This window comes from Palaemon carinicauda, chromosome 22 (assembly GCF_036898095.1).
Source record: "Palaemon carinicauda isolate YSFRI2023 chromosome 22, ASM3689809v2, whole genome shotgun sequence".
NCBI lineage: Eukaryota > Metazoa > Arthropoda > Malacostraca > Decapoda > Palaemonidae > Palaemon > Palaemon carinicauda.
Window position 1 is genome coordinate 2,673,361 of NC_090746.1, and position 25,692 is coordinate 2,699,052.

At 38.8% G+C, this 25,692-nt stretch overlaps 2 protein-coding genes across 3 annotated transcripts in view; one reads left to right on the forward strand and one right to left on the reverse strand.

Annotated features, from left to right (window-relative positions):
• Positions 1-1,555: 1,555 nt before the first annotated feature.
• LOC137616748 (probable serine/threonine-protein kinase clkA) lies at positions 1,556-5,608 on the reverse strand. The gene is made up of 3 exons (XM_068346749.1): positions 5,588-5,608; positions 2,718-3,338; positions 1,556-1,885 (listed from the first exon to the last, which is right to left on the reverse strand). The coding sequence occupies exons 1-3, from the start codon at positions 5,606-5,608 to the stop codon at positions 1,556-1,558; spliced, it is 972 nt and encodes a 323-aa protein (XP_068202850.1).
• A 16,138-nt stretch (positions 5,609-21,746) lies between these two features.
• LOC137616274 (ankyrin repeat and SOCS box protein 1-like) overlaps positions 21,747-25,692 on the forward strand; it is a 111,614-nt gene continuing 107,668 nt past the window's right edge. Inside the window, exon 1 of one of the 2 annotated variants that reach the window (XM_068345899.1) lies at positions 21,747-21,880. The gene's annotated coding sequence lies outside the window, so the exon portion shown is untranslated. Of the gene's footprint in view, positions 21,898-25,692 lie in introns of both variants that reach the window. The other variant, XM_068345900.1, reaches the window with a different exon arrangement.

Sequence of the window (25,692 nt, forward strand, 5' to 3'; positions counted from 1 at the left end):
AGACCACTTGCAACCTTTAGCTCGTCTTATTCCTGACGCCCACTCAGTCACCCACCTTCCCACCCACACAAAGTTGTGGAGACTCTTTGTGAGACCCTCTCTCGGGGTCACGGGCATTGACACGGCTTCTTCTTGCTCTTGGGACGTCGTCCTGTGTCACTCACCGGCGCTCTTAGTTGGAAGGAACATCTGCCTTGGATTTTTATTTCCGTTTCCTTGACTTTACCTGTCAACATTTGATCAGGATAATTCAATGTAACCAGGTCGATTTTTATCAAATTAGTTTTAGTATTTACTTTTATATATATATATATATATATATATATATATATATATATATATATATATATATATATATATATATATATATATATATATATTTTCCTATGAAAACTTCATAAAAACTGGTCGTATTTGAGTTACAAAGAAAATATGGTTATTCGGGCAAAACGATTGTGGTGGCCGATTTGGTAAGGTCCCTGACTGGTGAACGCTAGACTGGGGTTCGATGCCTGGTCAAACTCGTTAGTTACTTTAGTCGCTGCAACCTCACCATCCTTGTGAGGTAAGGATTGGGGTTTGGGGGAGCCTTTAGGTCTATCTGCCCTCCTTGGTCTTAGCTTGGGTGGAGAGGGTTCTTGGGTGTTGATCATATGTATATATGGTTAGCCTCTAGGGGCATTGTCCTGGTTGATAGGGTAGTGTCACTGCCCCTTTACCCCTGCCATTCATGGGCGGCTTTTAAGCCTTTAAACGCGGCGCGCATACACGTGCATACACGCTGTAAAACAGCTTCTAAGAGATGAAGGAATTACTACTTTAAGACATTTTTATAGATACAAGATCTTCTTGATAGCTTTGAATTTTTTTTTCTTCGTTGAATATAGTTCATTTTCATTCTTTCCAATTGATCGAAAAAATAAACATCATGGGAAAGATTAATTTTCGCATTCTGGAAAGTTCGAGGAGACAATCATAAACCAACGAGCAAGTTAACCACTGTTGGTAATAAGCAAATGTTATCCATTTTCCTACACGTGGAAAATCATGAACAACGTTTAATTTAATTTTATGTGAAAGTTTTTATATAATAACCTCCGCCAACGAAGTTGGAAGGAGGTTATGTTTTACCCATTGTTTGTGTGTTTTTTAACCCGTTCCTGGCCACAATTTTAATCGTAAAGTAATGAAACTTGCAGAGATTAACTGTTATGTGAAAAGCTGGAAATGATTAGGTTTTGAAGGTCAAGGTCACAGTCAAGGAAAATGACCAATTCACGTAATCAGCCATGAGTTTGGACATCGTTATCACAGAGACTTCAAACCTGGTTCATATTTAAGTGTATGAAAATCTACGCCAGTCAATACATGTCAAGGTCAAAGGCCAAGATCAAGGTCGAGCAAAAGGTCGAGAAATAAGCTGCAGCGGCGGAGGTCTGCACTCTACAGAGTGCCTCTCTAGTTAACTTTCCTTTTGCCTGAATTTTTGTGTTGTTTGATGCAATCTGTGGATATTTCTGAATAGTTTGTCTTCAGTATTTGCTTTTGATGGTTATCAAATTAAAAGGTTGTTAGGAGTTCCGTTGCTAAAGTCATTGTTTTCGAAATCGTTGTCGTTAAAGTCGTCATCGTCGTCGAAATCGTCGTTGTCGAAGTTGTCGTCGTCAAAGTCATCATTGTCAAAGTCGTCGTCGTCGTCGTCAAAGTCAGCATTGTCGAAATCGTCGTCGTCAAACTCGTCGTTGTCGAAGTTGTCGTTGTCAAAGTCATCATTGTCGAAGTCGTATTCGTCAAAGTTGTCGTTGTCGAAGTCGTCGTTGTCAAAGTCATCATTGTCGAAGTCGTCATTGTCAATATCCTCATAGTCAAAATTGTCGTCGTCAAACTTGTCGTTGTCGAAGTCATCATCGTCAAAGTTGTCATCGTTAAGGTCATTGACATCAAAGTTGTGTAATCGAAATCGTCGTCTTCAAAGTTGTGTTGTCGAAATTGTCGTCGTCAAAGTTCTGTTGTCGAAATTGTCGTCGAAGAGTTCTGTTGTCAAAATCGTCGTCGTCAAAGTTGTGTTATCGAAATTGTCGTCGTCAAAGTTGTATTGTCGAAATCATTGTCGTCAAAGTAGTGTTGTCGAAATCGTCGTCGTCAAAGTTGTGTTGTCGAAATTGTTGTTGTCAAAGTTGTGTTGTCGAAATCGTCGTCGTCAAAGTTGTGTTGTCGAAATTGTCGTCGTCAAAGTTGTGTTGTCGAAATCGTCGTCGTCAAAGTTGTGTTGTCGAAATCGTCGTCGTCAAAGTTGTGTTGTCGAAATTGTCGTCGTCAAAGTTGTATTGTCGAAATCGTCGTCGTCAAAGTTGTGTTGTCGAAATCGTCGTCGTCAAAGTTGTGTTGTCGAAATCGTCGTCGTCAAAGTTGTGTTGTCGAAATCCTCTTTGTCAAAGTTGTGTTGTCGAAATTGTCGTCGTCAAAGTTGTGTTGTCGAAATTGTTGTCGTCAAAGTTGTGTTGTCGAAATTGTTGTCGTCAAAGTTGTGTTGTTGAAATTGTTGTCGACAAAGTTGTGTTGTTGAAATCGTCGTCGTCAAAGTTGTGTTGTCGAAATCGTCGTCATCAAAGTTGTGTTGTCAAAATCGTCGTTGTCAAAGTTGTGTTGTCGAAATTGTTGTCGTCAAAGTTGTGTTGTTGAAATCGTTGTCATCAAAGTTGTGTTGTCGAAATCGCCATTGTCAAAGTTGTGTTGTCGAAATTGTCGTTGTCAAAGTCAAAGCCGTCGATGTCAAAGTAGTCATTGTTGTCAAAGTTGTCGTTGTCAAAGTCATTGTTGTTGGAGTTGTCATAGTCAAAGTCGTCGTTGTCGAAGTTGTCGTCGCTGTTGAAATCGTTGTCTTCAAAGTCTTCATTGCCGAAGTCGTCGTCGTCAAAGTTGTCATTGTCAAAGTCACCATTGTCGAAGTCAATGTCATCGAAGTCGTTGTCATTGTCGAAGTCTTCGTTGTCAAAGTCGTCATTGTCTTCGAAGTTGTCGTTGTCAAACTCATCGTAGTCGAAGTTGTCGTCAAAGTCGTCGTAGTCGAAGTTGTCGTCGTCAAAGTCGTCGTTGTCGAAGCTGTCGTCGTCTAAGTCGTCGTTGTCGAAGTTGTTGTCGTCAAAGTCGTCGTAGTCGAAGTTGTCGGCGACAAAGTCGTCGTTGTCGAAGTTGTTATCGTCTAAGTCGTCGTTGTCGGAGTTGTTGTTGTCAAAGTCGTCGTAGTCGAAGTTGTCGTTGTCAAAGTCGTCGTAGTCGAAGTTGTCGTCGTCTAAGTCGTCGTTGTCGAAGTTGGTCGTTGTCGAAGTTGTCGTCGTCTAAGTCGTCGTTGTCGAAGTTGTTGTCGTCAAAGTCGTTGTCGTAGTCGAAGTTGTCGTCGTCAAAGTCATCGATGTTGAAGTTGTTGTCGTCAAAGTCGTCGTTGTCGAAGTTGTCGTCGTAGTCGAAGTTGTCGTCGTCAAAGTCGTCGTCGTCGAAGTTGTCGTCGTCAAAGTCGTCGTAGTCGAAGTTGTCGTCGTCAAAGTCGGTTGTCGTCGTCAAAGTCGTCGTAGTCGAAGTTGTTGTTCGTCAAAGTCGTTGTTGTCGAAGTTGTTGTCGTCAAAGTCGTCGTAGTCGAAGTTGTCGTCTTCAAAGTCGTCGTTGTCGAAGTTGTTGTTGTCAAAGTCGTCGTTGTCGAAGTTGTCGTCGTCAAAGTCGTCGTAGTCGAAGTTGTCGTCGTCAAAGTCGTCGTTGTCGAAGTTGTCGTCGTCAAAGTCGTCGTTGTCGAAGTTGTCGTCGTCAAAGTCGTCGTTGTCGAAGTTGTCGTCGTCAAAGTCGTCGTAGTCGAAGTTGTCGTCGTCAAAGTCGTCGTAGTCGAAGTTGTTGTCGTCAAAGTCGAAGTTGTTGTCGTCAAAGTCGTCGTAGTCGAAGTTGTCGTCTTCAAAGTCGTCGTTGTCGAAGTTGTTGTTGTCAAAGTCGTCGTTGTCGAAGTTGTCGTCGTCAAAGTCGTCGTAGTCGAAGTTGTCGTCGTCAAAGTCGTCGTTGTCGAAGTTGTCGTCGTCAAAGTCGTCGTTGTCGAAGTTGTCGTCAAAGTCGTCGTTGTCGAGGTTGTCGTCGTCAAAGTCGTCGTAGTCGAAGTTGTCGTCGTCAAAGTCGTCGTAGTCGAAGTTGTCGTCGTCAAAGTCGTCGTAGTCGAAGTTGTCGTCATCAAAGTTGTCGTTGTCGAAGTTGTCGTCGTCAAAGTCGTCGTTGTCGAAGTTGTTGTATTAGTTGTAAATCATAAGCTAAGTACTAGTTTCACCATATAGTTTATCGCCTGGTTAAATCATGATCATTGCTCACTATATAGATCATAAACTCAGTAATAAAAATAGAAAGTACATGTTTTGAGAATATTTATTAATCTGGCGGTAAGTTTTATATTCACTATTATGCTACTATATTATTCCTTACCTCGTTGATAGAATTATTTGTTTATTTCTACAATCTACGTCCGAGTTTCACATAGTTTTGTTATCTCTTCGTAGAGATTCAGATCTTGAGATGTACTATTTCACCAGTTAAACTCTACAGCTCCAACAGGACCTTTGAAGCAAAGGTTTTGTGCATTTGCTTCTGCTTGTATGAACAGTACGAAAATCCTTCATGGTTTGGTCAGTTCTTTTCCTTACTTAGTTTATAAAAGAATCGTTATTTCATGCCATACTCAATCCAGAGAGAGAAAGAGAGAGAGAGAGAACTAAACTCATATTTCATGCCATACTCAATCCCGAGAGAGAGAGAGAGAGAGAGAGAGAGAGAGAGAGAGAGAGAGAGAGAGAGAGAGAGAGAGAGAGAGAGAGAGAGAGAGAGAGAGAGAAGTAAACCGTTTTTTGATGCCATACTCAGTCCCGAATAAGAGAGAGAGAGAGAGAGAGAGAGAGAGAGAGAGAGAGAGAGAGAGAGAGGGAGGGAGGGAGGTTTTCTTAACATAGCAGTAATGTTAGGAGTCTATTATCCCTTGCAATTGGCAACGATGATAACTGAAAAGCCAGCGAATACCATAATGATAGGGATCTCCTGAAATGCAACATTAGATTTTTGTATTTCGTGATCAATCATTTGTCCTGCGTTATGTATTTCCGGTTTTCCCTATCTTGTTTTAAATAAATTTCCTTGGTTTAATGATTAACCCAGGAAAATTGCAGCTTATTACAGTTAGTATTTTTTTGTCCTTTATTATCTCGCATAATGGTTACTTTCTTGATACGGAAATTTCTTCCATGGGAAGTGTATATCACAGGAATAGAAATTAATTTGATTAATTTCATGCTCTACGAGTTAGGATGAATCGTGCTCCTATATATATAATTGTTAAAGGAAATTTTATGAGTATTTTTTAGATTAAGTCGAATTCATGTTGATGATTGCTTCATTGTTTTGGAGTTTTCTGGTATCCTGACATCGCAAGTCATTGACGCCGGTATCTTTTATTATAAATAAAAAATAAAAGAATATTCAATTAAAACCAGAAAAGTGAGGATATCATTATAATATTTATATAGCTTTCAGAAAACCTACTTCTGAAATAAATCTAAAAAAAAAATACCTCTTGCATAGTACGACACATTCTGCCCAAGAATCTTGTCAAGGGTGAACCTGTCGGTGAACTGCTTATTTAGAATTAATTCACGAACGTGACCTTCCTTGATAATGGATTTGTTCATATTTTGGGTCAGATTTTAAAGATTAAAGGTGTCTGGTTTCAGTTCCAGTTTTATCTTGATAGATACTCACCAGAACGTCAGCCTGGCAAGCCTAACCCCCACTGTGGTGCCAAACCACAGCAGTGGCCTCCCCAGTAAACAGCTTAAATTCACGGTCCCCGGCTGGGATCGATCTCCTACCATGCGAAAGCTAAGCGAACACGTTCTTCGCTAGGATAATTCTATAGTTGTTCCCGTGTATAGAAAGGATCGGGAAATTTATGTATTTGTAGCGAATATGGTAAGACAAACAGACAAATCATAATAAATTCTATATCAATATAGGTGAAAAAGTTAATAACTTTTTCAAAGGTAAATGAAAAATGTGTTTATTGGATGTATAAGTCAGCCTGATAAGGGTTGACTCACACCGTGGGAAAGACGGAAACACAGAGAGAGAGAGAGAGAGAGAGAGAGAGAGAGAGAGAGAGAGAGAGAGAGAGAGAGAGAGGCTCGGTTGCATATTCATCCTTGACATTGACTGAGCAGTTGAGAAAATGACAACCAACGTGGGGTCACGTTAGGTGTATCTCAATTAAGATTCTTTAGCGTCTTCTTTTTTTTTTTTTTATGTTTGCATTTGACATTCTTGCAAATGGATGTGTTACAATAGTCGTATTAGCTTGCCTGCTTACGCGGACGCGCACATATTTATGACATACACACATACATACACACATACATACACACACACACACACCCTGAAGAAGTGTACATAATACACGAAAGCGCTTGGTACATGGTCTTTTCCTTTCCCGTTTCCTGTGGATTTTACACTTTAATATCTGTTACGTGCAGTTTTGTGTCTGATAAGTAATATATGTATATATATATATATATATATATATATATATATATATATATATATATATATATGTATGTATATGTGTGTGTATGTGTGTGTTTATACACATACATCATTGTTCAATTCCTGTGGTAAAAACGTATGTTGAAGATTGTTGTGACAACAACGAAATACGTTGATACCGACTGGGTCTTTACCATCATGTTGCCCGAGGGATCTCTGCAATTTATTGCCCCCCCCCCCCCTCTCTCTCTCTCTCTCTCTCTCTCTCTCTCTCTCTCTCTCAAGGACACATTACCCTTACAAGTTCAAATCCTTCGGTACCATTACGAATAAGGGTTTTTCATACCTTTTCCGTCTTCTTACTTTCAGTTCTAGGAGACCAAGTCACGTTATAAAGATTTCTGTTATCTTTAGCATTTTTTAGAGGAAAAGACTTTAGAAAACATATAAAGATTTGTTGGTGTATAGTCTAAAAACTTTATTGTGTATTTATTTGACAAATTAGATGTACATTGTATGAATAAAGGCCTCAGACACATCCTTCCACTCGCGTCTGTGTATAGTCTTTCTATGCCAGTTTATACTCGCTAATTTTCTTACTTCGTCAATCTGTCGTTTTCTCTTCATTCCCCTGCTTCTTTTGCTGTATCCCGGGACCCATCAAGTTATTTTAATGTTCATCTATTATCTGTCATTCTCGTGTATGTATATATATATATATATATATATATATATATATATATATATATATATATATATATATATATATATATATATATATATGTATATATATATATATATATATATATATGTATATATATATGAGTTAGCTTATGATATTTACTAACAAAAATGCTTATAATTAACAATTAGTGACAATTGCTGAAAGCAAATATATTAATGATTTTTAAGACAATGATGGAATTATTTTATAAAGCACTATTTAACCTCAATTTTTTTTTCTTCACTAAAACGTAACCTTTGTAAATTTAATATAGCCTACTAGTTTTCATATAATCTTTATTTGTTCCGTTTTCAAACCTTGCATTTTAAAGCATGCCAGTTTAAAACAGTATAATTACCCCATTACGAGGTCATCCTTTTATTAAAAATAAATCATCTTTTTATCATTATACATTCATTCCTCGTAATCACATCAATCACTGCTCGCAAGGCTACAATTAAACCATAACGTTCTTAACTTTACTTCGCCGTTGATGATACTGATTTTGTTGATGCATTATTTGTCCATGAAATGGTTTTGGGACTCAGCAGATGTCCTTCACTGATTTGATTAACTCCGTGAGAACTGGTGATGCGTATGATTTGCGTCTAGAGATATACGCCGTACGTCATCCACAGCGTCAGGAGTTTCAAGGCTATACGCTGCAGACATTTTCATATCCGGGAAACATCTTCATCCGCTGATTATTTCCTCAATTGTGTAACAATTTATGCATCTTGCGTTTTGTTCTTCAAAGTCGAGACTTTAGTCTACGAACGTTCCTTTGTTTCATGAATGTTCTTCTCGCTGGAATTTAAATAATCGATTAATTAGTTGAACCTAAGGGATTGTGGTAAGCCATTCTGCTTTAAACGTAGACACTGTAAGGTTATATCAGCGTAATAGATGAAATAATATATCGTTTACATGAATTTAAGAAAGCTATTTTAAGGAAACATGCATCAGTTATATGTTCAAGATTCCATGTATTTAATTTTTTATCGAAAGCGTTATTTCTCTAAAAATGGCTACTAATAGCACGAAAGGAGAGCAAATCGTTATACCTTGGCGCAACTTCCATCGATTTTGTAATAAATTGATTTTGCAAGTCGATATTTTTTGGTAGATTTTCTCAGTTTTTATCCGACAGTAAATTGCTTTTTCTTTAATTCCTGCTAGTACCCAGTACTACTATTCCTTTGTGTCTTATTGCTATTATTGTTTTATGATGTACTGTACATTATTTTTCGTTTGGGTATTTCTTAATTGATTATCTTTGTCTCCTGTCTCTTTTTCTTCATGGGGACGTACTTTTGATTTTATTTTTCCATATTCTATTATTGTTATTATTATTATTATTATTATTATTATTATTATTATTATTACAAGTAAAGCTACAACCCTAGTTGGAAAAGCATGATGCTATAAGCCCAAAGACTCCAACAGAGTAAAATAGCCCAGCGAGGAAAGAAAACAAGGAATTAAACTACAAGAGAAGTAGTGAACAATCAGAATTAAATGTTTTAAGAACAGTATCAACATTAAATTAGATCTTTCGTATATAAACTATTAAAACTTCAGAAAAACAGGAGGATGAGAAATAAGATAGAATAGCGTTCCTGAGTGTACCCTCAAGCAAGAGAACTTTAACCCAAGACTGTGGAAGACCCTAGTTCAGAGGCTATGGCACTACCCAAGACTAGAGAACAATGGTTTCCTTTTGGAGTCTCTTTCTCCCAGAAGAACTGCCTACCATAGCTAAAGAGTCTCTTCTACCCTTGCCTAGAGAAAAGTAGCCACTGAACAATTACAGTGCAGTATTTAACCCCTTGAGCGAAGAAGAATTGTTTGGTAATCTCAGTGTTGTCAGGTATATGAGGACAGAGGAGTATCTGTAAAGAATATGCCAGACTATTCGGTGTATGAGTAGGCAAAGGAAAAAGGAGCCAGTCAAAGGACACAATAACTCTCTAGCGGTAGTATCTCAACGGGTGGTCGGTGGCCTGGCCAACGTACTACCTACTATAGTTTGGGTTTAATAACCACTATGACTATTTATTATGATTAAGGTATTTGTTTTAGATATACCAGTCATATATTTTTTTTTTTTAATATATATGCAAAATAGTTCATGTTGTAGGGAAGCTAAACATTTCTTATTGTTTTCGTAAATTACATACGCCAGTATATGGCTATATAACACTCGCCTGCCCTGTTAATGTTGACATCAAATCATGAGGCAGAACCCAGCAGTTGAAAGTCATTAATTTTTTCTGCCTAAATAATAAACTTCCAAAATATTTTCCGTCATTACTTCTGGTAACGCAGTTGGAAGGAGGTTATGTTTTCGACCCTGTTTGTCCCTTTGTTTGTTTGTTTGTGAAAAACTTCCTGTCTACAATTTTACTCATATAGTGAAACTTTCAGGGATTAATTGTTATGTTGAGACGTGGAAGTGATTCAATTTTGACAGTCCTATGTCAAAGGTCAAGGTCGAGCAAAAGGTCGACCGAATAATCCTAACCTTAACCCCAACTTCGTACATGATTCCCACACAGACTTCAAATACACCTACGGTCTAAATTGATTCTAGGGAAGGCAAGCTGGTTTCGATAAATAAGCTGTGATGGCGGAGGTCTTCACTCTGTGTGTTTTTCTAATTTAAGGTGTATATTTGTCAGACCACGTTGAATAATCTTAAAATACTCTAGATTCTTCCGATTGTCTGCTGTGAATAGTTTTGACTTACTTTAACTCATTCTTTCTTGGTGCTGTTTCAAAATTAATTCAACCAACAAGATGTGACGATGTAAGAAGAAGAAAAGTATTCTTCAGAGAGAGAGAGAGAGAGAGAGAGAGAGAGAGAGAGAGAGAGAGAGAGAGAGAGAGAGAGAGAGAGAGAGAGAGAGAAAGGAATGAACAAACATGTATATTTCATGCACACTTTTAACAATTGCCTTTTTATTTCATTGCTGTTGTGAGAGGCCAATGGCTACCTCAGAAAATTGCCCTATGATAAGAGTACTCGCTAAGATTGAGGGAACAGTTATAATCGTGATCCCTTAACGAATTTTTATATGCCATGGTTGGACATAGCATGTTTTCCAGATAAAGATGTTTTTGCCTCGTAGTTTGGTTCAAGTAACTCTCCTTTTCACTATCTTTACTACCGGGATCTTCACCATCATGAACACATGCACTGTTATGTTTTTAAATCTCTGCATGCCATCTGCATTCCACTCTTTTTATCTCAGTCCTGCTCACAACCTTATGTGGAAATACACACGAATACTACAGAAGTTCAAACTTGCAACAAATGTTGGTTTTTTTTTTTTTTTTTTTTTTCTTTTTAATGTTGAACAGGTTTACCCAAGTCTCTTCAAATAATATATAGTATATGACAAATTTATTTTAACATTGTTACTGGTCTTGTAATGTTTTATATTTTTAATTCATTAGTTTTCATAATGGCTATAGTTTATTTCCTTTCCTCACTGGGCTTTTTTTTTCCCTGTTGAAGACCTAGGGGTTGTAGCACCTTGCTTTTCCAACTTGGGTTGTAACTTAGCTAGTAATGATAATAGTAATTATTATTATTATTATTATTATTATTATTATTACTGTATTTTTTGCTACTGAAGGTTTTTGGAAATATAAAGATTTGTTGTAATCAAATATAATTATAATGGAAAATAATATTCCTACAACGCTACATTTTTCGTGGTAAAATTTTAGTCTGAATATCACTGCATCCGAAAAGTTTAATTCTCAGCATCTTTAGTGAAAAATAAGTTTGTAATACCATTTGGTTTGAAGGTTGCCCATGAATGGCATAGGCAAGGGACAGTGACATTTGTCCTATCAAGTAGGACAATGCCCTAGAGACTGACCATATTACATATGATCAGCACCCAAGCCCCCTCTCCACCCAAGCTAGGACCAGGGAGGGCCAGGCAATGGCTGCTGATGACTCAGCAGATAGACCTATAGGCTCAACCAAACCCCCAAACCTTAGCTAACAAGGATGGTAAGGTTGCAGACACTAAAGAAACTGACGAGACTGGGCGAGACACGAACCCCCGACTGGCAAACACCAGGCAGAGACTTTACTAATCAGGTCACGGCAATTAAAAGCAAATATTAACTTCTGTGATAAGAAAAGGAAGTCATTGCTTGCGTTTGAGTAATCAAACCTAAGGTAATACCGTATTTACCTACTTTCGAATTTCATCTTATATTGAAGTCACATTCTGTTGAATATGCAATGGAGAAAAAAAACAAAAAGTTACCTTACCGTTACAACATCGAGAAAACCGTGGGAAGAATCGTTTATTTGAAGCCGGTTTTAAAGGTACAAATTAATGTCAGCACTGTGAATGTTAGTAACAGGACTAATTATGCTACCTGTATCATTTTACACAGCATATTCCAAGAAAGAAAATACGAGTTAAAACAATATGTTTCCAATGTACGTCATCTTCTCGAAAATTTTATTGTTTTTATTCTTTTAAGAAAAAGTCATTCTTATCATCAGAATGCAGAGCACATCTTTGCTTGTCCTTTTTTTTTTCCTATATTGATTTACTGATGTGGCCGCAGCGCAAATGATCCCGTTTTCGTGACTCAGTTCTTCCTAATACTAGATTTCCATAATGAAAAGAAAGACAATAACATTCCCGGTGGTCGATTGCTTCCTCAAACTTTTTCATTGCAATTTTCTCATTCCTTGATGGCGTTTTTCTGCATCAGTTTTTGGTATTGTCTCGCTCATTAGCACTTTCATGTAAACGTTCAGAATAATAAAAATTTTCTTATAACTGTATCCAATACCACATTCATACCTATGACTGTTGTCAGCCATCTCTTATTTCTTTACATCCTTCGACTTTTGTTTACATTTCTGTTCTTCACATTTTAAATCTATTCTCCTTCTTTCACTTGACGAATCCTTGGCTTCTCCATGTCCAAAGGTACATGACAAAACGCTAATCATCCCCTGCAGCTACCTCACACGAACCCTGACTTGAATGGGTCACTAAACTTTACCATGGGTGGAGCGATACAGTGTGCTTGCCCTCTTGCATGTGTTCAGTATCTCACCCGTTGAGATACTACCGCTAGAGAGTTATTGGGTCCTTTGACTGACCAGTCACTACTACATCGGATCCCTATCTCTGGTTACGGCTCTATTTTCTTTTGTTTACACATACACCGAATAGCCTGGTCTATTCTTTCTACAGTCTCTTCTGTCCTCATATACCTGGCAACGCTGAGATTACCAAACAATTCTTCTTCATTCAAGGTGTTAACTATTGCAATGGAACTGTTCACTGGCTACTTTCCTCTTGGTAAGGGTAGAAGAGACTCTTTAATTATGGTAAGCAGCTCTTCTAGGAGAAGGAAACTCCAAAATCAAACTATTGTTCTCTAGTCTTGGGTAGTGCCATAACCTCTCTACCATGGTCTTCCACTGTCTTGGGTTAGAGTTCTCTTGCTTGAGGGTACACTCGGGCACGTTGTTCTGTTTTTTCTCTAATTTTTTTTTACGTTTTTGTACTTAATATTTGAAAGATATATTTTAATGTTACTTTTCGTAAATTGTTTAATTTTGATTGTTCATTATTTCTTTTGTTGTTTATTTATTTCTGTGTTTCCTTTCCTCACTGGACTATTTTTCCCTATTGGGGCCCTTGTGCTTATAAAATCTTACTTTTCCAACTAGGGTTGTATCTTGGGTTGTAATAATAATAATAATAATAATAATAATAATAATAATAATAATAATAATAAGAGCCAATCATGCTGTTCAGATGTTATCAGTAAAGTCGTCAAATCCGACCGTAAATCATGACAAGGTGATAGAATTAGAGATAAAGGATGTGCACATAAAGAGAGAAAGAAAGATAAAAGAATATTCGCTCAGACAACCTTGTTTATCTGTCTTTTCATTAGATTAGAAAAAATGAATGTGCTATTCTATAAGATATTGGGTGATATTGTTTAACATATTGTTTCAAATACGTTGTCTTTTTTTCTAACCCAAAAGAGTTTATATAAGAGATTGGGTATTTCATAACTTGATACTTTTGACAAAATTAAAGGTAAATGTGTCAGGTTTCAGTGCCGCTTTAATCAGAATAGATACTCACCAGACCGTCAGCGGGCAAGTCCACCCCCCACTGTGGAGCCCAACCACAGCAGTGGCCTCCCTTGTAACCAGCTTAAACGGATCGATCTGCTGTCATGCGAATGCTAGGCGAACACGTTACTACTGTCCTAACCAGAAGGCTAGTGGTTACCTTATTCGAAATAAATGAGATTATTTCTAAATCTGAATTACTATTAAACAATTTAAATTTGTCTTTTGTGAATAGGATTGGTTATAAAGGTAAATGGATCTTCTCGTTGAGACTTGTTCTGACACAATAGGATTCTGGTGACCGGTGTGGTAACGTCCCTGACTGGTGAACACCAGACTGGGGTTCGAGTCCCGCTCAAACTTGTTAGTTACTTTGGTTGCTGCAACCTCACCATCCTTGTGAGCTAAGGATGGGGGATGTGGGGAGCCTGTAGGTCTATCTGCTGAGTCATCAGCAGCCATTGCTTGCCCTCCTTGGTCCTGGTTTGGGTGGAGAGGGGGATTGGGCGTTGATCATATGTATATATGGTCAGTCTCTAGGGCATTGTACTGCTTGCCAGGGCAATGTCACTGTCCCTTGCCTCTGCCATTCATGAGTGGCCTTTAAACCTTTAATAGGTACCATTTTAAGATGATTATCATAATTGTTATAATTCCATCTCATAACTTTAGAACCTCTCACAATATAGACTGTGGAACTTAAATGCATTTCTTATTGTTAAGGTATCATCAAAGTACTTTACCTGTCATCATAAAACGTTTAGATTATCCAAGCTGAAGGTGGGGCCTCGTCATTAGCTGTATTAATTCCACTCACGGGAGTGTGACAGCTCTGTCTCATGCAATGTACCTTCTCTAGGATCACTGTACCTCTTTTTTTTTTTTTTTTTTTTAAAGATTGCCTGGCCCTTTTGGCCAGACATGGGCTCTTGCAATCTTGCAGCCCGTAGCTATGTACCTTCATCTTATTGAGCCTTTATGGTATATCTAACGTGAGCTACCCAATGGCTTCCCTTGTCCTTTCAAAATTCGTACCATTCAAACAGGAAGTTTGATTTCGAATCTCTTTTAACGCGCTGTTTGGTTGAAGACTTCTTGAACTTCGCCTGGCATTTCACTTAAATATTGTTTATCAAGTTTAGCGAAATACTTTTTCTGCTAAAGAGAAATAAAAGAAAACTTTACCTTCAGTACCAAATGTATAGGTAATGAAACCCTCATCCATACTCTGACGGTTGTGATAAAACAATTTGTTTGGTACCCAACTTGATAGCTATGGTCAGGCAATGTGTATTTCGTTTTATTTTTGCATTTTTATTCTAACTTTACTAATAAGTACTTCCTTCCTGACTTACGGTATTTCTTCCAGCTGTATAACTATCTTCTTCACCTCTATCCTACCTATCCTTGAGCCTTCTCCTCTGAGATTTTCAGTCATAGTAAATGGGTTTATTCCAAACTCATCTATCTGCTCTTACTCTTGCCCGTACTTCTCTTCTGCGGGGAAAAATAATAATATTGCACCCATACCCACTTGTCCCAGTCTACTAATGTTTGTTGCAGGTCTGATTACCACTGGGTCTCTTTACATGGTAGGGTCACAAACCCAACGCTCATCTCTCCTGTTATGCCTGACCTTGGGGTTACAAAGGAAGATTAACTTCTCTGTCCATTTTTCTGTTTCATGCCGACTCGAACGCCTTTGATTTGTTATCAGAGGCGATATTGGTGAGACATGTGCTGGTGAATTTTACCAAATGTTGGCGAATTACTTTGTTTTATAAGGGGGAGTGAATTTCATATACTGTAGCTGTTTGCTTATTAAGAAGGGTAAGTAGCTTAAACATTATTACCTCCGCCAAGGTTATAGAATGGAGTCGGTTTATTTTTTATCTATTTATTTGCCTTTGTGTCTGAGGACAGGATTCCGTCAAAACTACTCGTCGGATTTTGAAGAAATTTTACTACAGATAGAACTTAGGTCATAAATGACCCATTAAATTTTGGAGATGATCCGGATCCAGATTCTAGCTCCAGATTTGCATTTTTCACAAGTTTAAAGATAACGTCAAAACAAATTGACGGATTTTGACGAAATCTCCACCACAGATAGATCTTAGGCCTTGGACGGACACCATGAGCTTTTGGAGATGCGGATCCGGATTTATACTTTTCACAATTTAAATTTTCCAGTATTATTTAGAGCTCACACTTGAAATTTTTTTCTGTCTAGGATTAACAAAAAAAAATAGCTAATTAATGAAGACAGAATTGAATAGTCGAAAGTGTTTATTGAAAAGATGCAGAATTTTAGAGAGAGAGAGAGAGAGAGAGAGAGAGAGAGAGAGAGAGAGAGAGAGAGAGAGAGAGAGAGAGAGAGAGCAGGCAACTTATAAGCATGGACTCCTACACCACTGTGGCACAGAACAACCACAAAGGCTCTTCCAAATTCATTTGCGATAAGTTTTCTTAAACGGAACACGTACGACTTTTTCTTCAAAATGTTCCGCATTTCAAGGTGTAAGACTAGATTGGATTGGTATCGCAACCTTCATTTACCATAATCTTATTCCGTGAAATTAACGTAATGGAATTTCTTACCGCAATGTTGGGAAAATCATTACCGTTTCCTTGGCGGCTGATTCGCCTAACTCTGTTTATTATCATCATCATCTCCTCCTCCTACGCCTATTGACGCAAAAGGGCCTGGGTTTAATTTCGCCTGCCGTCTCTATCTTGAGCTTTTAATTCAATACTACTCCATTCATCATCATCTACTTCACGCTCCATAGTGCTCAGTCATGTAGGCCTGGGTCTTCGAACTCCTCTAGTGCCTTGTGGAGCCCAGATAAGAGTTTGGTGAACTAATCTCTCTTTGGGAGTGTGAAGAGCATGCCTAAACCATCTCCATCTACCCCTCATCATGACCTCATCCGTATAAGGCAATCTAGTAATCTTTCTTATAGTTTCATTTCTAATCCTTATAGATTTTTTTTAATCTGAAAGTTTTAAATTATTTTCTTTGAGATCCTTCTCGTGAATTGTATCTTGATGGTTGGTTCCTATTGAAGTGCCCAAGACTATTGCTTGTGGTTACATCGAAAATTCTAAAGCCTTTGTGGTAACGTCCCTGGCTGGTGATCGCCTGACTGGGGTTAGAATTCCTCGCAAACTCTTTAGTTCTTTTATAGTCACTGCAACTTCATCATCCTTGTGAGCTAAGGATAGGGTGTTTAGGGGAGCCTATAGGTCTATCTGCTGAGTCATCAGCAGCCATTGCCTGGCCCTTCCTATTCCTAGCTTGGGTGGAGTGGTGGCTTGAGGGTTAATCATATGTATATATGATCAGTCTCTAGGGCCTTGTTCTGCTTGCTAGGACCGTGTTACTGTTCCTTACATCTGCCATGCATGAGCGTCCTTTAAACTTTTTAAACTTTCTGCTCATTATTTTCTTGCTATGAGAATAGAAATAAAATTAGAATTTTCTAAATATCTTTATGTGCAGTTCAATGAATTTTCGTTGCATATATATATATACTGTATATATATATATATATATATGTATATGTATATGTATATGTATATATATGTATATATAGTATATATATATATATATATATGTATATATATATATATATATATATGAACATGGATCCTTCATTTTGTTCTTAATTTATAAATACATTAATTTCAATTAGTTGAAGAAAAATCAGTTTATTAGTTTATATTCTCGTAAAAGAATTATTGTCGATATTTTTATACCTTTCCATAAGCTTTCACCTACGAAGCCTTAACGTTTACTAACATCTACAACTCTTTAATGCGTGAAGAATAAGAAACTTATCTGTGGTTATCAATTAAGCGATCTTTCTCCCGTTATAAATCGTATAATTTTCATTTTTCTTTCCATTGCACCGAAATATTGACGGATGGATACATACAGTTAAAGGTCACTCATAAATGGCAGAGGCAAGGGACAGTGACATTGCCCTAGCAATCAGGAAATTGCCCTAGAGACTGACCATATATTATATGATCAGCGCCCAAGCCTCCTCTCCACCCAAGCTAGGACCAGGGAGGGCCAGGCAGTGGCTGCTGATGACTCAGCAGATAGACCTATATGCTCCCTCAAACCCCCCAACCTTAGCTCACAAGGATGGTAAGGTTGCAGACACTAATGGTACTAACGAGTCTGAGCGGGATTCGAACCCCCGACTGGCAAACACCAGGCAGAAACGTTACCAATCAGGCTATGCAATTTATTCTTAAAAATGACGTCGATTTTCTGCCTAAATCAGTCATCGTATCCGTCTCCTTAGTTAAAAGGAAGCCTCTAAAAATGTCATCTTCATCAAGAAATTAAATCCACGAATTTCATCGGTAAAAATTTCATAAAATGACAACGGAATGAGATAGAGAAACTTCGAACTTTGAGTATGAGCTATGAAGCGCAAAATTCATGGTTATAAATATTGAGTTCACACTCGAAAGCTCTCTAATATAGTATGGATTATTCTGTTCCCTCGAGGAAAGGAGGATCCGCCCTTTCCATCAGATAGTGAAATCTGGAGTTGGTGCAGCTGAAGTCACTTCCACAATCGCAGTGTCCTTTCGTGACCTCTAATTACTTGCACGCGACACTGATAAGATCCTTCGTATCCTTTAAAGGACGTTGGCTTATTACTCCAAGCTATGACTTATATCGACAATTCTTCATCGAAGGAGTTAACCACTGCAGTGTAATTGTTCAGTGACTACTTTTCTCTTGTTAAGTGTAGGAGAGACACTTTATCTGTGGTAAGCAGTTTTTCTAGGAGATGGACACTCCAAAATCAAACCATTATTCTCTAGTCTTGGCTAGTGCCATAGCCTCTGTCTTTCACTGTCTTGGGTTAGAGTTCTCTTTTGCTTGAGAGCACACTCGAGCGCACTATTCTATTCCATTTCTCTTCCTCTTATTTTGTTGAAGTTTTTAGTTTATATAGGAGATATTTATTATAATGTTACTGTTCTTAAAATACTTTATTTTCCCCTGTTTCCTTTCCTCGCTGGGCTATTTTCCCTCATGGAGCCCCTATGCTTATAGTATCCTGCTTTTCCAACTAGGGTTATAGCATAGCTTGTAATAATAATGATAATAATAATAATAATAATAATAATAATAATATAGGAAATATTTATTTTGATGTTATTGTTCTTAAAATATTTTATTTTAACTTTTTCCTTTCCTCACTGGGCTATTTTCCCCGTTGGAGCCCATGGGCTTTTAGCATCCTGCTTTTCCAATTAGGGTTTTAGCTTAACAATAATAATAATAATTTTTAATAATAATAATAATAATAATATGACTTGTGTCGACACTTCTATGTAGATAGGAAAGTGAAACTGTGATTGAATCTCAATTTAATTGTCAAATAAGCTGCGAATCCATTCCTATATACAGGAAGTTTGCCATTATTTAGTATCCTGGAATCGTAAATGTATTTTCATGTTGTAATATATATAAACTCTGGTGGTTTAAGGGTATTTATTAGAAATTGTGGCTTTATCCCTCCACATAAAGTAAGTTGGAAGATAAGTAAACGCACTATCGGTATATAATTTTTTTTTTGTCCAAATTAAGATTTACATACTATGAAAAAATTCTATGACATATTTTTTCGTTATTCAGTATTCCATATAAATCAATATATGAAAACCTATATGTAAGTACAATGATCTCAATTTGGTTGTTCCTGAGAGGTGAAAGAATATGAAGTACGTTAATTTATATCTTATCTTCTAGAGAACCTCACGTAAGCCACTTTGTTGAGGTAGGATTTTGCCTCCACACCAGTCATGTATCTGGAATCATAGTGGCTAGACGCCTCAGATATCTTACCTTATCAGCGTGTTCCTGAGAACATGTTCCAGTGATGTAATTTTATTACATTATGGAGTTACGAAGATTCAGCGTCGGCATATGAGATGGCTGGAAGGCAGAGCTACATTGACTCCATTTCTTAGTTATAACAGAAATTTGTCTGTAAATGTATGGCTTAAAAGTTTCGGGGATTAATATTGAGTATCATAGGTGACATTGGCTGATATTTTATTTTTTAATCCAATATTTTAAAAGTCAAGACAGTTGTAGATTTTACACTTGATTATTTGTTCATGCATTTTTTCAATTAAAACCGAGACCTTCTTCTTCATCTGTTAGCGTGGTCTTTTCCCCATTCGAATGGGGTAACACGGTTGCATTCATTTGAAGGGCTTTTGTTTTGGCTTTTGGGGTGGACCATAGTCCCGACCGGCTGCCCTGCCTGTAATGTAACATGCGGCCCCGAGACTATACAATAAGTTCTCACTAGACATCCGAAAGACAAGATATTTTAAGGCTTTCAAGTGGAACCTGAGGACTTTCTTGTTCCCTAAGTGCTTGATAATGAGGATTTGATAATAAACGAGCAATGTATGGTGTGAAATGTTGTATGCTTTCGAATGAACATAATAAAATGACTGAAGGTCCTGTTGAGAGTAAGGTTCCCCTACGGTATAGGACCAGAAAAGCAGCCTTTACAGTAAAGTAAATTTCTACAAGTTAATAAATGAAATGAAAATGAGCAAAAAAGATGCAGGAACGATGAAGGAGAAAAAAAGTTCCCGAATTGAAACATACAAGATTTTCTCTACATACTCCTTTCCCGAATGCACACTCATAATACAGCAAGCATTTTATGAGAACCAACTTTATTTTTTTCCGGGTTTATGAAAGCTATGTTAGATTCTGTAAAATTTCTGAGGCAAGAGTAAACTTCGCTGATCCAACCAGTAGCTGACACTAAACAGACTGGGCTTCTTGTGTGTTTTATATACTGTTTCCTTGTTTCTCCTTTCCTCACTGAACTATTTTCTCCTGTAGGAGTCCTTGGGCTTTATAGCCTCTAGCTTTTCCTGCTGGGGTTGTTGCTTAGCTAGTAATAATAATAATAGCCGAAAATGGGGACAGAACAGATAAAAAATTTATCATTATGGTATCTTAAATTCGTTAAGAAATACACATTCTCAGAACCAATCTGCCCATGCAGGATTATAGAAATTAATTCAGAGTATAGGCAACGTGATTAGATTAGTCTGAACCAATGTATCCTTTTTACTCAGATCCAAGTACAGAGGAAGAAAACGCTTATATTACTGTATTCAGTTCTCCTGTAAAATTCGGTTTTTATACATATATTTTCGGTAAAGGAAAAAGTTATCCGAGGAATTGGCACTCATCATTTTGAAATATGAGATTGAAAGGATAAGGTTAGCTGAATTTAAACATTGATATTGTAATTATTTTTCTAAGTATTATCAGTAATCTCCCACATTCTGATGATATCGTGGGTGATGCTCCAAAAGGTATTTACTTGTTAAAGATTTCTAAAAAGAAAAAAAGAATGACACCATGGAAAAAAATAACCAAGAAAGGTAAGATGAAGTAAAAGATGAAAATAAACATTAAATATTCATACAAAGATATAGATAGTTCTCTGTTTTTTTTTTTCCGTGTCTAATTCCAAGTGGTGAGATCGTTATAGTTCGTATAATAACTTACTGAATGGTCTAAGATGCTATTTTTTTCATGTATCAGTTATTGTTTTCTTCTTTTTAGTTATCCTTACCTGACATTTTCCCTTTCTATTTCAATTTATATACAATTTTGATAATGATGGTAATGCTTTTTATATTCATCCCGATTGCTTCTTCCTCGCCTCAATATTTTAAAACCAGCTTCTAAACGTTGTAAATCTTACCGTAGTGGTGATGTTCTTGAATTTAGTTTTACTTATAAGATAATTCTTTATTAATAAGGTTTTATTGTGTAGCACGCCTTCAAAACTGAAATTATCAAGTAAATGGTTAATTTCGGAGACTTTTATCTCTTCATTGTTTTACCATTGTTCACAACATGCCCCTGTTTGGATTTATATAAATTATGAAATGTGATTGATTCGTAGCAGGTGCTGAAAAGTAACGAAAGTAACTTTATTTCACTATAAGCATAACACGAAATTACGGTCAGAAGTTCAGTACCAAGAAATTGCTTTATCAAACTTAAAAACACATGAAACAAGGTTTGGTTGTCGTTTGCCGTACTATTCACTTAAACTGCAATAACTTTACTCAAAAAAAAAAAAAAATTGAATTTTGGAATCTTCTAACTCAGCTCTGTATAAAAGAATAGTGTCCTTAAAAGGTGGGAAGAACTGTTGGAAGTATCGACGTTGATGGATAGAGGAGCCGATGTATGGATCACCACCGCAGTAACCAAACCTCACCCGACCTACGACCAAAACAAAACCAGCATGCTGCTATCTATTTTGGCAGCTGCCAGCTGATTGCTCGAGACTGGTGGAGCCGAAAGGGGCGGTTCGAGATGAGGCTAAAAATACTCAAGAAAATGTTGCTGTTCTTCTGCCTAAGTGTAGCAGCCACAGGTGAGAATTACTCTCAGGTAAATTCATGTTTTATATGCATTTAGCTTCGTTATTAATTATATTAGGTATAACACAGACGTAGCCTAAGCAAAGCAAATTGTAGGAACGGAAGATTAATGTGACATCTTGAAGTTTAGCTGGAATAATGTGTAATTTACAGAAAATAAATGTTTTATTGTAACAGCTAGTGTGCCCCATTTAAGTAATGGTGTGAATTTTTCTCCAGCAAAGGAAATAGTACAGCATAGACCTTCATATTAATTGAGTTTTATCTTATGGTTTGTATGTTTTTGGCAATCAGTGTTGGGGAAATTGTTTGTTCTTAGTGCTTTCTCATACCCATACCCTCACCCTCAAACTATGGAAAAGTTAGCCATGGAATTTTTTTTTTTTTTCATTTTAATCAAGAGTATTGAAGAAATAGTTTTGGTTTTATTATAGTTACGGATGGGAAAAGCTTTCCTACTAAAATAAAAAAAAGAGCTTTTTCCTATAGAAGAATGCCTGTTTTCTTAAAAAATTACACTTATTTTAAATGTGGTTAAATCAAGTCATTTACTACAGGAAAACATATTTTTCAATATTAAACTTACCCGATAATCATGTAGCTGTCAACTCCGTTGCCCGACAGAATTCTACGGGAGGGATACGCCAGCTATCACTATACTAGAAGGGGGTGTACTCACCAGCGCCACCTGTGGCCAGGTACTGCAGTACTTCTTGTTGACACCACCTCACTTTTTCCTCTGTCGTGCTTCCGGCAAGACATTCTGGGATACGCTTATGATTTTGGAGTTCTGTTCACGGTTTTTGGTGAAGTATTTCTCTAAGATTTCAGCTGTCGCTATACTGGAAACTTTTCTAATTAGCTTAGATAGCTTTTATTTAGTTTTGATTAATGGTTAACGATCTTTTTGCTTGATTTGGAATCCCCCTTGACTAACTCTTTGATTCAAGATGTCTGACCTTTCACAAGCCCCACCCCATAGACGATGTAGGTCTTGTAATAGGCGTGTTCCGAAGGCCTCGGTTGATCCTCACACCGCTTGTTCTGACTGTAGGGAAAGACCCTGTCAGTTGGAAGATCGATGTGAGGAATGCGCCGGACTTTCGGAACTTGAATTTGTTCGATTCCTGAAATATTCAACCAAGTTAGAGAGAGAGAGAGTTAGGAGGAGTTCTTCTCGCTCTTCACTTTTTTCCTCACCACATGATCCTCAACCTTTTCCTCCCCCTGTAGTGGCTACCCCCGAACCTTCTATTTGTGCTCAACCTGATATGTCCGATGTTTTGCGTGCCATTCAGGCTTTAGGTGACAAAGTGGAATCGGTGGTTAGTGACCATAAGTCTCTTATGGCAGAAGTCAAAGAACTTAAGGTCAAAAGTGCAGTGGGAGGTGATAGTGCCAGTGCGGTGCCAAGTGCTAGTGTCAGTGCAGTGCCAAGTGCTAGTGTCAGTGTCAGTGTGGTGCGTGAGGGTACTTCTGTGCGTGCCAGTCGTCCTCCCAGTCCGGGACCTCTTGCAAGCTCCCAAGCCCAGGGGAGAAGCAATGTCGAAGGGCAAAAGGGTTCGGCAGGCCTTGATCGGCGCACAGAAGTATCCTCGGTGGTTGCGGGCGTGTCTTACAGAGACCGTCACTCCCACCCGCAGACGATTGAGCCCGTCTTTTACTCGTCTGCAGAAGAAATGTCAGGGAGAAAACGCTGGACTCAGGTCTCAAGACCTCTCAAACGCAAAGTCCAGACCTCAAGAGCTCTACAACCTGGTTGCAGTCATTGGATTAGCTCTGACTCTCCGCAGTCATCAGGTGACTGCACACCTCCTAAGAGAGGTAAGGTGATGCCGCAACAGACCTCATCTTCTGTTAAGGCTTTGCCTCAGCAGACCTTAGCGTCTGTCGACCCCAAGTTGACTTTGCTGCAGTCCATGCAGTCACAGCTTGCGGTCTTAATGCGTGAGTGTCAGGCTGAGAAGGTTACACCTCCTCCTGCGTTCGCTCCGCCTCACCGCAGTCCAGTCTGCCAGGCGTACGATGTTGAGGTTCCTCAGGATACCTTACCGCGTACTGAGTTGCCAGTTTCCAGCGGTGTGCAGCAACCTCCGCCTTCCTTAAGGCAACCTCAGCAATGGGAGCAGGAGTCTTATGCCTTACTTCCTCCGCTTCCGCCTGCGGTTCCACCAGCGAGGCAACAATCTCTTGAGGTACGACAACCTCCTCCATCCATGAGGCAGCCACCTCAGCACTCGCTGCAGCGACCTCAACCCTCCTCAAGGCGAGAGCCTCAACTCCTTAGGCTAGCACCTCAGGAACCTCAACTCGCGAGACAAGAACTGCGTTCTGCGCAGTCGCTACCTCAACTCTCGCAGCTCACACCTCAGGAACCTCAACTCGTTCCTCAGGAATCTGCTACTGCGCATCCGCTACCCTTACAGCAAGCGCAACTCTTGAGACAAGAGACTCATGCTAGGAGTCAGCCACCTCAACCCATGCGCCTACCTTCCTCTACTCTTCCTGACCAGTCTTTGCAGCCTGAACCTCAGGTTTTACCTCAACAACAGAGACTTGAGGATGAAACCACAAGCGTTTATGCACCCGCTTGTTCTGATTCTGCTGTTCAGCATACCACTGTTACTTTACCTCTCACTTCGCTACACTCTGGTGATGAGGTTTCTGAGGAGGAAGCTGCGCACCTGGATCCCTCATCAGACGTGGAAGAACCCAAGTCTTCTCCTCTACCCATTGACTTTCGTAAGGTCCTGGCTCTTTTCAGAGAGGTATACCCGGACCATTTTGTTTCTGCTACCCCCCGCTCTCCTCCATCTGAGTTTTCGCTGGGCATGCAACCTGTTAAGTCAACTTATACTAAGCTCGTCTTTGCTAGGTCATCTAAGAGAGCTTTAAGAATATTAGGGGAGTGGTTGCAGTCTAAACAGCAACTAGGGAAGACTTCCTTTATGTTCCCGCCTACTAAGCTCACTTCTAAGGCAGGCGTATGGTATGCTACAGGAGAGGAACCAGGCTTGGGAGTCCCTGCCTCTGCCCAGGCTGACTTCTCAAGTTTGGTCGACTCTCCTCGTAGATCAGCAATGAGGCGCTCTAAGGTTTGCTGGACCTTCTCCGATTTAGACCACTTCCTAAAGGGTGTATTTCGTGCCTTTGAGATGTTCAATTTTCTAGACTGGTGCCTGGGGGCCCTAAGCAAGAAGACCTCCCCTGCGGACAAGGACTCGGCCATGCTTTTAATGTCCTGCATGGATAAAGCAATTCGGGATGGGTCTGGCGAGCTTGCTTCAATGTTTGTGTCAGGAGTTCTTAAGAAAAGGGAGCAACTTTGCACCTTTCTTTCTTCCAGCATCACACCTTGTCAAAGGTCTCAACTCCTTTTTGCTCCGCTTTCTAAGTTCTTGTTTCCCGAAGAGCTTATCAAGGATTTGTCTGCGGCCCTGATTCAGAAGGACACTCATGATCTTGTGGCCTCTTCAGCTCGTAAGACTAAGGTTGCTTCCTCAGTTCCCAGGACTTACCGCACCCCAGTGGCTGATACTCCTGCTACAAGGTTTATTCCGCCCTTTCGTGGCAGAGCCCCCAGCCGAGGAAGCTCCCGTCCAGACTCTTCCAGGAGCAAGTCTAGGAAAGGTCCTAAGACTTCAAAAGGCAAACTGACTCTCCTCCTCTCCAAACAGCAGTAGGAGCCAGACTCAAGACCTTCTGGCAAGCTTGGGAAAGGAGAGGTGCAGACGCCCAGTCTGTCAGGTGGCTAAGGGAGGGTTACAGGATACCATTCTGCCGCAAACCCCCTCTGACCACTTCT